The sequence below is a fragment of the Odocoileus virginianus genome, chromosome 10 (assembly GCF_023699985.2).
Source record: "Odocoileus virginianus isolate 20LAN1187 ecotype Illinois chromosome 10, Ovbor_1.2, whole genome shotgun sequence".
In the NCBI taxonomy this organism is placed as follows: domain Eukaryota; kingdom Metazoa; phylum Chordata; class Mammalia; order Artiodactyla; family Cervidae; genus Odocoileus; species Odocoileus virginianus.
The window spans coordinates 65424406-65441942 of record NC_069683.1 but is presented as its reverse complement, the minus strand read 5'-3'; the positions used below and the strand labels follow the sequence as shown (position 1 = coordinate 65441942).

Below are 17537 nucleotides of genomic sequence, written 5' to 3'. Positions count from 1 at the left end.
AGAACAGAGTTGGAGGTATCACACTCTCTGATTTCAAAGTATAATATAAAACTACCATAGTCATACAGTATGATAAAAGCAGAAAAAGTATAAACATGGGCTCATTTAACAATGGAATAGAATAGAGAGACCAGAAATGAACCTACATTTATATAGTCAATTCATTTAGGAGAAATGAGCCAAAAATATACAATGTGGAAAGCGCAATCTCTTCAATAAACAGTATTAGGGAAATTGGACAACTACGTGCAAAAGAATGAAACCAAACCATTGTCTTATACCACACACAAAAGTAACCAAGAGTGAATTAAAGTCTTGAGTGAAAGACCTGAAACTGTAAAACTCCTAGTAGAAAAGATAAGTGTGTTAAGCCCCCGATATAGGTCTTGTAGGTGATTTTTTTATTTTATCTGAATCCAAAAGCAAAGGCAACAAAAGCAAAAATGAACACATGTGACTACATCAAACTTAATGAAAATGAAAATAAAAAAGCTGCACAATAGAAGAAATCATCAACAAAATTAAAAGGAAACCTACTGAATGGGGACAAATATTTGCAAATCATATACCAGATAAAAGGCTAATATCTAAACTATACAAAGAACTCATAAAACTCAATAGAAAAAAATTTTTTTAAATGGGCAGAGAATCTGAATAGATTTTTTTTCCAAAGAGGACATACAAATAGACAAAAGGTACATGAAAATCTGTTAAAAATCACTAATCATCATGGAAATATAAATCAAAATTGCAGTGAGATATTTCTTCACACTTACTAGAAGGGCTGTTGTCAAAAACAAGAAAAACGTCAGCAAGGATGTAGAGAAAAGCGTACCTTTGTGCATTGTTGGTAGGAATGTATTGGTGCAGTCACTATAAAAAACAGTATGGAGATGCTTAACAAATTTTTAAAGTAGATATACCATATGATCTACTAATTCTACTTCTGTGTATTTATCTGAATAACATGAAAACACTAATTCAAAAAGATATATACACCTCTATATTCACTGAAGTATTATTTAAAATAGGTAAGACACAGAAACAACCTACATGTCCATTGATGGATGAATGGATGAAGAAAATATGGTATATATTCACAATAGAATATTACTCAGTCATGAAAAAGACTGAATCTTGTCATTTGCAATAACATGGTAAGACCTTGAGGGCATTATGCTAGGTGAAATAAGTTAGACAGAAAATAAATACCATATGATCTCACTTATAAGTGAAATCTAAAAACAAACAAACAGAGCCATTGAAACAGAGAAGAGATTAGTGGTGGACTGATGTGGGAGGGGGCGATAAAGTGGGTGAAGGTGGTCAAAAGTAATGGTCTCTAGTAATGAAGTCAAAAGTAATGGTCAAAAGTAATGGTCTCTAGTAATGAAGTAATGAAGATGTAATGTACAGCGTGAAAACTATAGATAAAAGCACCATATTGTATACTTGAAAGTAGCTAGGAGATTGAATCTTAAAAGTTCTCATCACAAGAAAAAATGTGTAGTTATATATGGTAACAGATGTTAATTAGACTATCATGATGATCATTTTGCAGTTTTTACAAATATCAAATCATTATATTGTACACTGGAAGCTAATATCATGTTGTGTGTCAATTATACCTCAATAGATAGAGACAGAGATCCCTTAGCAAAGCTCTCTAGTGACCTTTTGTTTCACTGACACGATGACTTGCTTCATTTTTTCTTTCAAGGATTACTTTTCCATGTCTAACCCTCAGATTCACATTTCCAAGTGTTACTCATCTTCTAGTTGCCTTGTTGTCAGCTTGATATCAGCAAATACCTGCAAACTGGTAATTAATGTTAGCAGATAATGGTTTAAAGTGTCACTGCTCTCACAAGTATTTTCATTCTAAGAGGATTCTTGAAGACAGATTCACAAGACAATATTGAATTTAATGCTTACTATTCTCCAAACATTGGGCTAATTGCTTTACCTAAACTATCTCTTAATTCTCACAATGATCTTGTGAGCTGGTTTGTATCATCCTTCTTTACAGGTAAGATAATTGAACTCATTTCACATGTTTGCAAAGTAATGCTCAATATTCTCCAAGCCAGGCTTCAACAGTACATGAATGGAGAACTTCAAGCTGGATTTTTAAAGGGCAGAGGAATGAGAGATCAAATTGCCAACAAGTTGGATCACAGAAAAAGCAAGAGAATTCCAGAAAAACATCTACTTCTGTTTCATTGACCATGCTAACTCTTTTGACTGTGTGATTCACAACAAATGGTGGAAAATTCTTAAAGAGATGGGGATACCAGGCCACCTGCCTCCTGAGAACTCTGTATGCAGGTCAAGAAGCAAAAGTTAGGACCAAACATGGAACAATGGACTGGTTCCAAATAGGAAAAGGAGTACATCAAGGCTGTATGTTGTCACCCTGCTTATTTAATTTATATGCAGAGTACATCATGAGAAACACTGGGCTAGATGAAGCACTAGCTGGAATCAAGATTGCTGAGAGAAATATAAATAACCTAAGATATGCAGATGACATCATCCTTATGGCAGAAAGTGAAGAAGAACTAAAGAGCCTCTTGATGAAATTGAAAGAGGAGAGTGAAAAGTTGGCTTAAAGCTCAACATTCAGAAAACTAAGGTCATGGCATCCGGTTCCATAACTTCCTGGCAAATAGATGGGGAAACAATGGAAACAGTGATAGACTTTGCTTTCTTGGGCCCAAAATCACTGCAGATGGTGACTGCAGCCATGAAATTAAAAGACACTTGCTCCTTTGAAGAAAAGCTATGACAACTCTAGACAGCATATTTAAAAGCCCACACATTACTTTGCTGACAGAGGTCTGTATAGTTGAAGCTATAGTTTTCCAGATACCATATTTGGATGTGCCAGTTGGACCATAAAGAAAGCTGAGTGCCAAAGAATTGATATTTTTGAACTGTGGTATTGGAGAAGACTCTTGAGAGTCCCTTGGACTGCAAGGAGATCAAACCAGTCAATCCCAAAGAAAATAAATCCAGAATATTCATTGGAAGGACTGATGAAGGACCTCCAATACTTTGGCCACCTGATGCGAAGAGCTGGCTCATTAGAAAAGACCCTGATGCTGGGGAAGATTGAAGGTAGGAAGAGAAGGGGACGAATAGGATGAGATGGTTGGATGGCATCACTGACTCAGTGGACTGGGTTTGTTCAAGCTCTGGGAGATGGTGATGGACAGGGAAGCCTGTTGTGCTGATGTGCATGGGGTAGCAAAGAGTAAGACATGACTGAGAGTCTGAACAACAACAAGGTTTAGTTTAACAAAACAGTAGCAAGTGTCAGAGTCAGGTGGGGAGTCCCAGGTGTCTGATTCCAAATCGTAGGTGAATGACTCTGATGCAGCATAGCTCTTGGAAAGAGGAGACTACCTAGTATTCCTTTATCACCCTGTTTAGATGGTCACCTACTTGTAGTCTCTTGATTTGTTTAGCCATACAGCACCTGGTTCCATAGTGACTTTGAGGCTGGTATATATTCATCTGTAATTAGTTCAGGTCAAATTACCTTTGTTGTTTTTGTTCAGTCACCAAGTCATGTCTGACTCTCTGTGACCCTATGGATAGCAGCACACCAGGCCTCCCTGTCCACCACAATCTTCTGGAGTTTGCCCAAATTCACGTCCATTGAATTGGTAATGCCACCCAACCATCTCATCCTGTCATAAGTCTTTTATTTCCTGAGTACTGAATGTCTCTGCTGAAGTTTTATAGCTCGGACACAAGTTCTAAAGGCCTCCTTTGCTCTGTCCTAATTAAAACTTCACAGAAGAGAAATCGCAGGGCTAGAGGAAACGCCGGGAATAGCATCTGGAATAAAACCGTGTCCTTTAGCCATGCAGCATCCTTTGCTGTTTGAGTACTTTTCTGAAATGGATAAACTATGCATCAGAGAGTTTACAGTGAGAGTGTTAAAGGAACAATGAACTGTGCTTCGGTCCTGTGCCCTAAGCACTGCTATCACTTACTGATTTATAAATTCAGCTATATTCTATGACAGTGCAAAACATATATGCAGATGTGAAATGTTAGTCTGTAAATCATTATGTAATACCATTAATCCAGTTTTCTTGGCTATAAAATAGCCAAGTATTATATTTTATTCTCCTTCACTTTAAGACTCAGGATGCACTCAGCACTGTGTTACCTATGAGTGCCATGGCGTCCCCACAATTCTGTGATTGGAGGAAGGACTGTAGGGGGATGGATTGGTTTGGAGAACATGTTTGGGGTAACTGGACCTGTTTCTATGGTTTTGAATTTTTAGGGATACAGATATATCAGACTGGGCATTTATTTTGCCTGGGACTCAGTCACACATAATTTTACAAGATCACCAAGGCAAACAATACCAGGTTAGTACAAGTGAGGATAAGCAAAGGGTCCAGGCAGTAGAATAAGGATAATGATAACATTTGTTGGAAATAAATCTTAATTATTATGCTTTTTATCTGGATGCAGGTGGCTTTATGTACTCTGAGGTTTCTTCTACTTTAAATCAACTTTGTTGGGACTAGACTTGCATTTTCTAAGGTCATTTACCACCTGTCTCAGTATCTACCGGGTTTCCCAGGAGGGAAAGTGGTGAAGAACCCGCCTGCCAATGCAGGAGACATAAGAGATGTGGGTTCAATCTCTGAGTTGGGAAGATCCCGGGAGGAGGGCACGGCAACCCAACCCAGTATTTTTGCCTGGAGAATCCCAGGGATAAAGGGGACTGGTAGGCTGCAGTTCATAGGGTCACAAAGAGTCCAACATAACTGAAGCGACTTAGTACCCATGTACTATATCTCTTGAGGATATAAGCTCCTCTCTTTTACAGGCATTGAGCCTCTGGTGTTCCAGGGCATATAGAAGGTACATTAAACTTTGATTATTCTAGCTTTTGCATGTTTAAAACTATAATAATGCAATCTTTAAATAGTCAATAAATCTTTTTCCTCCAAGCAGTTAATTCTTACAAACATTTGGAGTTAAAAAATGTGAACTGTAGGTATTTTTAATTTCAATGTGATTTGTTGCAATTTGTGCCACATAAATGCATAAATTCTGTCAGTAATTCAAAGTTATTTAAACCGGTTGGTATCATAGAAACAGAATAGCTATTTTTTGCATGTTATATTGGGTTTTTTTCCCCCACGATGTTTACTATACAAAGAGAAATCATGCTGTTCACACTGTAAACACTCTTGCTGAGAGCTCCCAATCAATCTCATAATCAATCTTGAGACAACTATGCTGATTATGCCTAAAATTATAGTCTCCTGCCCAGATCCCTTTCCTAGACTTCAGACTTAACACACGCAGTTTTCTGTACTATCTACAGGTACATAATTCTTCACATATCCATGACTCAACTAAACCTATTCTGTTCTAAACCAATTTTTTGTCTTAGCCATAAAACTAAGTTTGTTTTCTTCCTCAAATTCTGTTTGATTAGTGAGTGAATGATTGAATCAATTAATCCCCAGAAGCAATCATATAAGCAATCCTATAAAATCAAAATGACTTTAAATAGGCATATTAAGATTTTACATATTATTTCTAAAATAATAGAAATAAAATGCATAATTTTAAATTGAGTAGAAGGAAACATTCATTTAAAAACCTTCCATTAAATAAAAAAGTCTTAAAAAGTGAAATGAGGGCAAGTAAATCATAGAAAAAGGATAGCAATTAGTAAAAAATGAGGTGGTATAAATAAAGAGGCTAAGTTCATTAATTAAAAGATAATATATACTCAATAAGCATTTGTTGAATAAAACGGTAAGTACAATATTTGATATTATAAAATAAGAATTTTGAGAGGTTAATAAGTCCATTGATTTTTTTAAGTCTTATTTGTGTTCATGGTATAAATTATATATATAGTGTGTGTATATATATAAAGTGATGTACTATATCTTTATCCAAAATACATATTATATGGCATAAAATATACCAAAGACTGAAATTCTGGTTCCATCATTTACTAAAGATGAGAGCTTAACTGTTTCACTTAATCCTTCTAAAGTTTCTATAGGTTCCTCATCTCTACAACAGGGATGACAAATAATGGCCAACTCTCAGATATTATGCAAGGATTATGCTGGCTGTACTGTGCTTAGTCACTCAGTTGTGTCCAACTCTTTGCGACCCTATGGACTGTAGTCTACCAGGCTTCTCTGTTCATGGGATTCTCCAGGCAAGAACAGTGGAGTGGGTACCCTACCCCTTCTGCAGGGGATCTTCCCAATCCAAGAGTCAAACCGGGCTCTCCTGCATTGCAGGTGGATTCTTTGCCAGCTGAGCTACCAGAGAAGCCCTTGCAAGGATTTTATGGTCAACAAATGTGAAAATATGATTGTATATTATAAAATGTTGCATTCATGATATATTTTTTAAGTGCAGTCTATTATATGTACAAAAGTTTTAATTTCCACTTTGATATAAGTGTGCAAGCTTCTGAGATAATACTTCTGCACAAAATAGGACCAAAACATAGTTAAAGTTAAATAGTAATTACTGATTTGCTATTTAAAAGTCTGTGGTGATTACCTCTAAACCTTTAAGTAATTCTCTGCTTGGTTATAAATTTTATGAGGCTTATTTTTACATTTTCAGAGGGCTTCTTTAATATAGTAAAACCCTGAATTTCAAAATTTCTAAATGACAGAACTGTTTTTTGGCAACCAAAATCACTTTCATCAGATGTGTTTCAGAATCTAAGAAGATATATCTATTTACAGGTAGGTGAATAGCTACTTCAGTATCCAGTCAAGATGTTTTTGTTCACAGATATTACTGACAGGAATTAAATTGCTCTCTTGCAAAGTAAATGGGGAAATTCAGCAAATAAATCAACCCTAGCTTTTGCTTTTAATCTACAGGAAAAAAATGTGCATTGTACATCCATTTGAGGTAATAAGAAAATGGATATGATGGCTATTTCTGAATATTATTTAATCTTCTTTGATGCATAAATGTTTATAATTTCATTTAGTTATCACTAAAGCATAGCACTTGCTAAACTTTGAAATAATAATCATCATATTTGAATAATATTATTTGAAATAATAATATTTGAATGTGATATTAGGTGACCCAAATATCTATCATAAATAAGAGCTGGTTATGATAAACTGATAGCAGAAGCCTGATGAAAACTTTTTAAAACCCTATGAAACTCTCATTAGAATCAGCACATTTATTCAGTTATTAAACATGAATTTAATGAATACTTACTCTTCTACTTTTTCATATACTTACAAGTGTCAGGTACTGCGTGAAGTATTAGAGATAAAATATGAGTTAAAACATTTTGTACCATTAAGGAACATATAATCTATTAGAGGAAATTAAAATATTAGGAAATGTTTACTTCCAACACTTTACTTCATTTAAATTTTTGATAAAATAAAATAATAAGCCAATTGTGGTTTAAAAGATGGTAGTAAAATAAGAGTGCGGAACAAAAGAGAATCAAGCATCAGTTAACTAGGTATGCTGTGATGATCTGTTGGATTGATCACCCATTCTGTAACATTTTATGGAAAAACCTGAACCAACATTTGGCCAATGCAATACATAATTATTTAGACTTGACAGAAATTTGGGGCTGAAATTCTAATATGGATCAGGTTATTTATTCATTTCACAGTGCACAATCTCATCCCACCAAAACAAAGGCAATTGTTGAGGCTTTTGCTAACAGATGCCAGATCAGGAAAGCAATCACAAGGTCTTTTCATTGAGTAGCCCTGGCTTATTCTTTCTGCACTCACCATTCCTCTACAGCAAGAATTTTTTGACTTGACTTCCCCAAGACAATTTCAAACTTGTCTTTCTCTTAGAATTAATCCACTATTTCACAGTATGATTGTGACCTAAATTAACAAATCCAATCAGGTTACAGTTTTTATTTTTATTTTATATTTATTTTATTCTTCTATATTGATGATATGAATCATGTTCATTTATCTCTTCTTCAATTCACAACATCATTATAAAAGAAAGGTAAATGGCAAGAAAATTTTCTTACTACACAGCTGATCTATTTATCCTCATTCTTAGGATTTCTTTCTCAGTTTCTGATAGTTATATATGGGCTAAAATCCTTGGCCAATTTTATTTATTTATGAATATTATGCATGTACTCACTCAACAAATGTTTTTGAGCCCCTACTCTATGCCAATCATTGTTCTAGATATGAGGGTCAGCACTGAACAAAAACTACAAAAATTCTGTCCTCGTGGGATATATATTCTATTTCAAGAGGACAGGGAATAAGCAAGTAAGTAAATTTCTACAATGTGTGGAAAGTGATGATCATTGTGGAGAAAAAGAAAACAGAAAGAGGAAAGAAATTGTGGGGGTTCATATCAAAATAGGAAAATTAGAAAAATTTTCACCAAGCAGGTAAGTTTTGAAGGAAGATTTGAATGTGAAAGAGTGAGCCATTCAAATGGCAAGCATAAGAGGAATCAGGCATTGAAAATAGCAACTGGAAAGACTTTGAGGCAAGACTATACCTAATTCCTGTGGAATATCAGAGAAACTAATATAACTATATATGGAAAAGCAAGAAAGAGAATAGTAGATAAGGTCAGAGAGATTATATGGAGTTAAATGGTAAGGATTCTCCAAGTTATTGTCAGTCAGGCAGTTCAGTCACTCAGTCGTGTCTGACTCTTTGTGATCCCACAGATTGCAGCACACTAGGCCTCCCTGTCTATCACCAACTTCCTGAGTTTACTCAGACTCATGTCCATTGAGTTGATGATGCCATCCAACCATCTCATCCTCTGTCATCACCTTCTCCTCCCACCTTCAATCTTTCCCAGCATCAGGGTCTTTTCAAACGAGTAAGTTCTTCATATCAGGTGGCCAAAGTATTGGAGTTTCAATTTCAGCATCAGTCCTTCCAATGAATATTCAGGACCAATTTCCTTTAGGATGGACTGGTTGGATCTCCTTGCAGTCCAAGGGGCTCTCAAGAGTCTTCTCCAACACCACAGTTCAAAAGCATCAATTCTTTGGTGCTCAGGTTTCTTTATAGTCCAACTCTCACATCCACACATGAGTACTGTAAAAATCATAGCTTTGACTAGGTGGACCTTTGTGGAAAAGAATATCTCTGCTTTTTAATATTCTGTCTAGGTTGGTCACAGCTTTTCTTCCAAGGAGCAACCATCTTAATTTCAGGTCTGCAGTCACCATCTGCAGTGATTTTGGAGCCCAAAACAATGAGCTGGAGCAGTGGCTGTGTGGTGCTGGAGTGACTGCGAGGAAATACCCTACATTCAAAGGGAAGCCCCATCAGACAGTAGGCACTGGAATAGCAGCTGTGAAGCGCTGGAGCAATTTTGCGGAGATATCTCATGCCCAAGGGCAAAGGAGAAACCCTAGAAAGATAGTAGGAGGGATGAAATTGCAATTAGAATCAAACCCCCACACCAGCCAGAGATGCTCAGAGGGCTCAAACAAACCTTGTGTGTACCAGGACCCAGAGACCCCACAGAGACTGAGACAGAGCTGTGTTTGAGTGTCTCTTATGGAGGGACGGGTCAGCAGTGGCCTGCTGCAGAGGCAGCGGCTCTGGGTACAGCAGACTTGGGTATGGCATGAGCCACACTCCTCTTGGAGGAGGTCATCATTAACTCCACCACAGAGCCACCAGAACTTACACAGGACTGGGAAACAGACTCTTGGAAGGCACAAACAGAAATTTGTGCACACCAGGACCCAGGAGAAATGAGCAGTGACCCCACAAGAGACTGACCCAGACTTGCCCATGAGTGTCCAGGAGTCTCCGGTGGAGGAGTGGGTCGGTGGAGGCCTGCTGCAGGGTCGGGGACACTGAGTGTAGCAGTGAGTGCATGGGACCTTATGAAGGAGGGCGCCATTATCTTCATTACCTCCACCATGGTTTGGCCTCAGGTCAAATAACAGGGAGGGAACATAGCACCTTCCCGTCAAGAGAAAATTTGTTTAAAGATTTACTGAGCATGGCCCTGCCCATCAGAACAAGACCCAGTTTCCCCCTCAGTCAGTCTCTCCCATCAGGAAGCTTCCATAAGCCTCTTATCCTTCTCCATCAGAGGGAAGACAGAATGAAAACCACAATCACAGAAAACTAACCAATCTGATCACGTGGACCACAGCCTTGCCTAACTCAAGCTATTGTCGGTAAAGACTTGAGCACTGACTGAATGAGATGGTATATTAGTCTGCTTAGGGTGCCATTGCAAAATGTCACAGACTGGCTGGCTTAAACAATAGTAAACGATACTGAGGCTGGAAGTCTGAGAGCAGGGTTTCAGCTTAGTTGGTTTCTGCTGAAAGGTCTCTGACAGGCAGATAGCCACATTCTCACTAAATTGTCACATTGTGGAAAGAAAGAACAAGCTCTCTGATATCTCTTCTTATAGGGGCACTAATTCCATCATGAGGGTCCTACCCTCAAGGTCCCTCTATACACCTAATTACTTTCCAAAGGACCCATCTCCAAATATTGGGGCTTCATATGAACTTAAGGATAACTCAATTCAATCTTTAGCAGACAGGAAGTTTTTGGAGTATTTTGGACAGAGAGATGACATGATAAAAACTATAAGGCTATGGATTTTCCAGTAGTCATGTACGGATGTGAGAGTTGGACTATAAGGAAATCTGAGCGTCGAAGAATTGAAGCTTTTGAACTGTGGCGTTGGAGAAGACTCTTGAAAGTCCCTTGGACTGCAAGGAGATCCAACCAGTCCATCCTAAAAGAGATCAGTCCTGGGTGTTCATTGGAAGGACTGATGTTGAAGCTGAAACTTCAATACTTTGGCCACCTCTTGCGAAGAGCTGACTCATTGGAAAAGACCCTGATGCTGGGAAAGGTTGAGGGCAGGAGGAGAAAGGGACGACAGAGGATGACATGGTTGGACATTGGTTGGACTCAATGGACATGGGTTTGAGTAGACTCCAGGAGTTGGTGATGGGTAGGGAAGCTTGGCGTGCTGCAGTTCACAGGGCCGCAGAGTCAGACATGACTGAGCGACTGAACTAAGGTCATGCTTAGCTACCATGTTGAGAACATATTTTTAAAAGATAAAGGCAAAAATAATAGAGAACTGTTAAAAGGCTATTGTAATATCTCAGGTAAGTGATAATTATACCTTATACTAGAGAACTGGCATGGAAGGTATGAGAAATCGTCAGATTTCAGATAAAATTTATAGTAGGACCAATAAAATTGTGGACAATTTTTATGTGAGGTGTGAAAGTAAGAAAATATGTCTCAAACACTGATGAATTGCAAGGAATGGAATTGTCATTAATTGAGGGGGAAAAGATCTCATATTTGTGGGGGATTTAACCAGGAGTTCAGTGTTTCTCATGGGTAAGTGTGCAGTGTCTATTAGCCATGCAAATGGAAATGCTGAGTAGGCAGTTAGATGTACAACCAGATTCCTGATTGGAGACATACATTTGGGAGATGTCAGTATTTAAAGAGTATTGTGGGGTGAAATATCAGGGAATGAGGCTATATTAAAGAAAGAAGTTCAAAACCTGACATGTGAGTGGCTGTCAGATCATAAGTTTCAGGAGATGGGGCAAAATCAACACAGGGGATTACGAAGTAAGGTAAGAGGAAGACTAATGTATGTGGAATTCTGCAAGAAGGTGTTCTATAAAAGAAGGAGTTTCCAATATGAGGACTGAAAATAATGTTGTATTGTTAAAAAGTGTCATAAACTGAGGTATATCCGTACAATGGAATACAATTCAGCAATATGGAATAACATACTGACAAATATGGATGCACCTTAGAAACATTAAGTGCACACACACAAAAACTGCACATTGTATAATTTCACTAAAATAAAATTTTTAGGAAAGGTAAAAATGTAGAGACAGAAAGTGGATCAGTGATTGCATGAGGACATGGGTGGAAATGTCTTTGTGCAATAATGGAAGTTCTAAACTTGGACTGTGGTGAACATCGTGTTAAACATACAGATGCTCATTGAACTGTACACTTAAAACAGGTGAGTGTTCTGGGATAGAAACTGGCTCTCAATAAATCTATTAAAAAGTTAGAGAAAGAGACAGAGAAAGAGGGCAGAAAACAAGAAACAGACAAAAAGACAGCATCAGAGTTGAACTGGATAATGCACATATAAAGCCTCTGAAGAGTTTGCTATGAAGAGGAGCAGAAAAAAATGAGGTGGGAGCTGAAAGAGGAGGTTTGCTTTGTATTGTTTTGTTTTCAGATGGAGGAGGGGATGGTATGGTTGTACCCTGTTAAGAATGACCCAGAATAAAGTAAACAATCTCTGGTGAAAATTTAGAAGAGTGGAACAGAGAATTACTAAAGTGATTTATTTAAGTAGATAAATAAGGATGAATTACAGGACACAGGTTGAGGGATGGGCCTTCGAAGCACAGCAGTTCATCTATACTAAAGAAAAGAGGTTAGAATATGAAACAAATGTTAATGAGTGTGTAATTTGGAGGTGAAGGCTTATGTAAGTTATCTTCTAATTGCTTTTCTTTTCACAATGAAATGGTTATCAGCTGAAAGTGAGGATGGGAGAAAAATTGAATGATGGGAGACACATTGAAGGTTTGACAAAATTACAGTGAGAGGGCTAGGTTTGGGGTTTTTTTCCCCTTAATTTCTGGTCAGCATAAGTGCACTTGAGATTCATAGTTTGGATTTTAAATTTAGACTGGCATGCACGAGTGCTAAGTCACTTCAATCGTGTCTGACTCTACAACCCTGTGGACTGTAGCCCACCAGGGAATCTGTCCATGGGATTTTCCAGGCAAGAATATTGGAGTGGGTTGCCATGCCCTCTTCTAGGGGATCTTCCCAAGCCAGAGATCAAAACCACATCTCTATGTCTCCTGCATTGGCAGGCAGGTTCTTTACCACTACCACCGCCTGGGAAGCCCCAAAATTTAGACTAATGTGCCTAACTATTTTCATAGTGTCATATATACATACATATGTATTGGCTGTACTGTGAGGCTTGTGGGATCTTAGTTCCCAGACTGACCAGGGATCGGACTTGTGCCCTTGACAATGAAAAGGTGGACTCCTAACCACAGGACTGTGAGGGAATTCCCGTTACAGTCATATAAAGTTGAGTAGTTTCAGGTTGAAGAGTGGGTTTACATTGGGATTAGGATTTTGCTGAGTGTTGTGAGGCAAAAGAAGGTTGAAGTAATTAAGGTTGTAACTAAGAAAAGTGATAATGATTGAAGGAGAAAAATGAGACTCAAAGAAGGGGAACAAAGGTGAAAAGGCGGTAGAATCTAAGATTTGCAGATTTCAATGAGGTTGAAGGGTTCCTGAAATCAAGGAAGCAGTGAGCAGAAAACGTACGTATTCTCAGTCGCTCAGCCAAGTCCAACTCTTTGTGGCTCCATGGCCTGTAGCCTGCCAGGCTCCTCTTGCACATGGAATTTTCCAGGAAAGAATATTGGACTGGGGTGCCATTTCCTATACTAGAGTAGGGTACTGTTTCCTACTCCAGGAGATCTTCCTGATCCAGGGAACAAACTTGAGTGCCCTATGTCTTCTGCATTGGCAGGCAAATTCTTTACCACTAGTGCTAGCTTAACTGGAAGCCCAGTTAAGAAACCATAGCAGCTGGTAATAGCAGATTAAGTGCCTGAGAGTGATTATAAAACAAGACCATTGGAATGGCAAAAGGAAGACAAAATGAAAAGGAGTAAGCTGGGAGTGTGTAAATGACATCAACGAAGATTTGCACTGTCTAAATTGAAATTTTAAAAACGGGGGGGGGGTGTCTTTTTTTTTTTTAAGGAGAATAGAGAATGTGCAATGAGGAGAAAGGAGAATATGTGATCCAATCTCACTTTGAATGGCACATAAACAATCTGACAGAGTAAACAGCCATAACTTTAAAGGGCTGCAATGGAAGCCATGTCTTTGTGGGATGTGCAAGTTTCAATTGGAACCAGAATATAATTGACACGCTCAACAAAAAGCTAGAGATATATTATAAGATTTGGCTAATCAAGGGATAAATGGCCAACTTGTAAGTGTTAGACGTTGGCCTGGAAGCTGAGCTACTCTAGTTATTTCGGGTCACACATGTGTTCCCCAAAATTCTGTTACGTTAACACTGATGTTTGAATAAGTCATTTCATATAATACTTCAACACATGTACCTAGTAGAATATAACCTAGTCTACAATTTTAAATTATCTAATAAGTTTAATATTTCTTATGACACATAGATTGTCATACAATACAATAACAAATAAGCCAGCTTTATTCTTGTTGATCTCAAAGAACACATTTTTATTTATTCAATCAATTATTCATACATATTCTTATCTTAACGCTTGTCATGTATACAATTCATTATACTATTTTTTCCCATTATAAATCTTCTGTATATAGTTTCCTCTGCCAATTGGATAATTTGTTTATGTATAATCTTACAGTTTTGCTTCTTGACTCATTCTCTCTCATTTCATTTTTTAACATATGTTCCAACAGCCCTACAACATAGATTGTATCTCAGAGAAAATCTTGCTTTTTTCCCACGGGAGTCACTGCGTATTGCTAATCCCTGTAAAGTTGCTGATGAACACTTTCATCCTCTGCAGGGGGATGCCTCCTCCCCCTCCTATCCCTAGCCCCCCTCCATCTTCCCCTCCTTTTTTATCTCTAACACTTATTTATCTAATACTTCTCTTCAAACTAAATATAATAACCCAGCATTAAACATAACATATTAATTTCATAGGATTCTCTTAAGCCTACTAAAATCCATTTTGAAAAAGGTAAAACACAAGTAGGTAAGACTGGACATGTTTTCTGTAAAGTTCACAAACTACTCACAAAAGGATTGGAACAACTGAATTGACATATTGGAATTCAGTTGATATAACTCAGAAATTATTCCTCACAGTGATTATTATCTCAGTTTCAAAGTAAAATATTTTCAAAAATATTTTCCTGTTGAAACTTAGCTTACTTTTCTTTCAATTAAAAAGCAAGTTAGGGTCTGATAGAGATGAGAAACTTTAAGAAAACTGATTTGAGGTCTTATTGCAAAGTATGATAAGGATTATCTATGATAGAACAAAATTGGGCCCCAATATTACACTAGTAATGTAACCTTGAGACAAGTTTGCTTTTCACTCTAAACAAAAAAGAAAAACTGATTGAGGTACGGGGATCCTGAAATCTGTTTCCACTTGTTAACTAAAATCTTCATTATTTCTCATGTAGAAATAGACATTTGATTCTCTCTCTTTCTCTTTAATTGATGCTGGCCTTTCTTAAACTGCATTATAGGAAAACTTTACTGAGTTGCAAAGAAGTACTCACTTCAAATTATAGAGCTTAAACAAAATGGATATAATTATCTGTGAGTTGGGCAAGAGGGGAAATAATTAATCTGAGCACAGTTGACTATTCTGTTACTTCAAACCCTGAGAAATACTTACCATGATAACTTTCACAAACAAGAACTCAAGTAGTCAGAAAATAACAAGGAAATCATAGCTGTATGAAACTCAAGAAATATTTCTTAACATTTTTTGTTCAGTGTGAAAAATTACGCCATAAACAACCCGGTTTCCAGCTTATCTTCTAAAACAAGAGGCACATTGGTGTTCATTTAACTCAACTCTGACATTCCCAACAATTTTGAGAAGCTCCTAACTCTCTCAGCTTATCACTTTCCCTGTCCAGGTGGCAGGCAGAGACATCCATAAAAAGGACGGTCCGCACTCAGGCCATGAAACTGTCTTATCAGAGGAGCTCAGTCTCCTGTCCTGCGGCATTTAGAGAATACGGTCTTTACTTACTCATCTGGCACCCTGATACACATGGAGAAAACTATGCACATGTCACCTGAATGTTCCCTGGTCAACACCCTGTCTAAAGGAACGAGCACACAGGAGGAGCGGAGAAGCGACAGGAAACGGGAGGCGACCCACCTGGCGAGTGAGGCGGCGGCGAGCACAGGAGGACGACGCCTTGGCCTTCCCGCACGGACACCGCGCTTCTAGTCCGGCCGCTGAAGTTTCCCAGATCTGCGAACATAACACAGCGTTCAGATGCGACGCAAGAAGGAGCTTAAAGATTCACTGCTCTTGTAACGTGTCCTTACTTTTCTATCATTATCTAAACAAGGTTTCTTTCTCTTTGTCCAGCAGTGAGAGGAAAGTTTTAACAATAAATCTCTACCATCCAGTTTTAAATATGCTTTTCAGACTATGTTTGCATTCCTAATTTCTATGTATAACGCATACAAATTGCCGGTGTAGGGAGAAATTAAACAGTAGCTATATAACACATTGAATAGTTACTGTATTTCTTTATAATAGCTTTTACACATTAATTTTTCTACTACCAATCAAAGCCACTCATGCATATTAAGAACAGAAGTGGTTGGGCTGTCTGGTGCCCAAACCGCTTCCTAATAATCTGTCTAAAAATGGTATGTAATCATGCTAAAAATGGTATGTAAAACAAAGCATGAATTTGCCAAATTAGAGAGACTTGTCCACTCAAGCAAAATATAATGAAGATATAAGGACTCCTTTTCTATAAATGTGAGTGAAAATGTCATGTTACTTTCATTTTATGTAAGCCTGGGATGGTGTGTACAATTAATTATACTCATCCATTTTGATTATTCTAGAAATATTATAGTTATTGAAACACTCACTTGAATGTATGAAGGACTGACACATTGAGTTTCAATTGTTTTCCCTTAAATTTTCTTGCATTTGCACAATTTAAAATAAAGTGGCCTTAAAAAAGAATGGTATGCATTATTTATACTTCTTTCATTTTTTATTAAACTATTCATAGTTCAGTACATTTGTACCTTCCTTTTTTCTTAGGCTTGGTTGATTAAATAAATGAGTTTTAGAATAGCTTCTTTGAAATGATAGGAGTTCAATATTTTTATAAATAAACATTGTCTTAGAATTCCCATTTTGTAAAATCTTGTTACCCTGGTGAGAAATGCTTCTGAAAATGTTCTGCCTTTCCTATCACTATCAATTATAAAGAAGATTTAAAAAAAACAAAAAACTTCTCATCATTTCATGCTAAAGTTGCATTGTTTCATAATAATACAATGTAGACCCTCAAATTTAATGTTTGTTGATCTGATGAATGATGAAGGTAAGCAGTCAAGAAAATATACTGAATGGATATGAAAGAGATAAATCATCAACTTTAATATTCTAAGAGAAATTCTATAAATTACATCTTTGAGAGAGGGCTTACAATTTAAAATTTGCTGAATTTACAATCCAACCTTTTAAAATACATTCAAAACCATGAAGGACTAGTAAACAGTCAAGGCATAATGAATAAATAGGAAGGGATTCATTATTGAGGAAAGTGTTTAGGATTTTACATACATTCTGCATTTCATTATAAATAGTTTAGTATATAATAGTTACTATAAATAAGTAAAGTGGTAAAACAAAAAGGAAAATTTATTCTACTACTTTTTTTGGTGGTTTG

The 17537-nt window shown here is 37.1% G+C and overlaps 1 protein-coding gene across 2 annotated transcripts in view; it reads right to left on the bottom strand.

Moving 5' to 3' along the window:
• Positions 1 to 17537, bottom strand: part of CNTN5 (contactin 5) — a 1548293-nt gene that overhangs the window by 461779 nt on the left and 1068977 nt on the right. For both annotated transcript variants that reach the window (XM_020891379.2, XM_070473663.1), the window contains exon 7: positions 15992 to 16087. In XM_020891379.2, coding sequence (XP_020747038.2) covers positions 15992 to 16087 — 96 coding nt within the window. The remainder of the gene's footprint in view (positions 1 to 15991; positions 16088 to 17537) is intronic.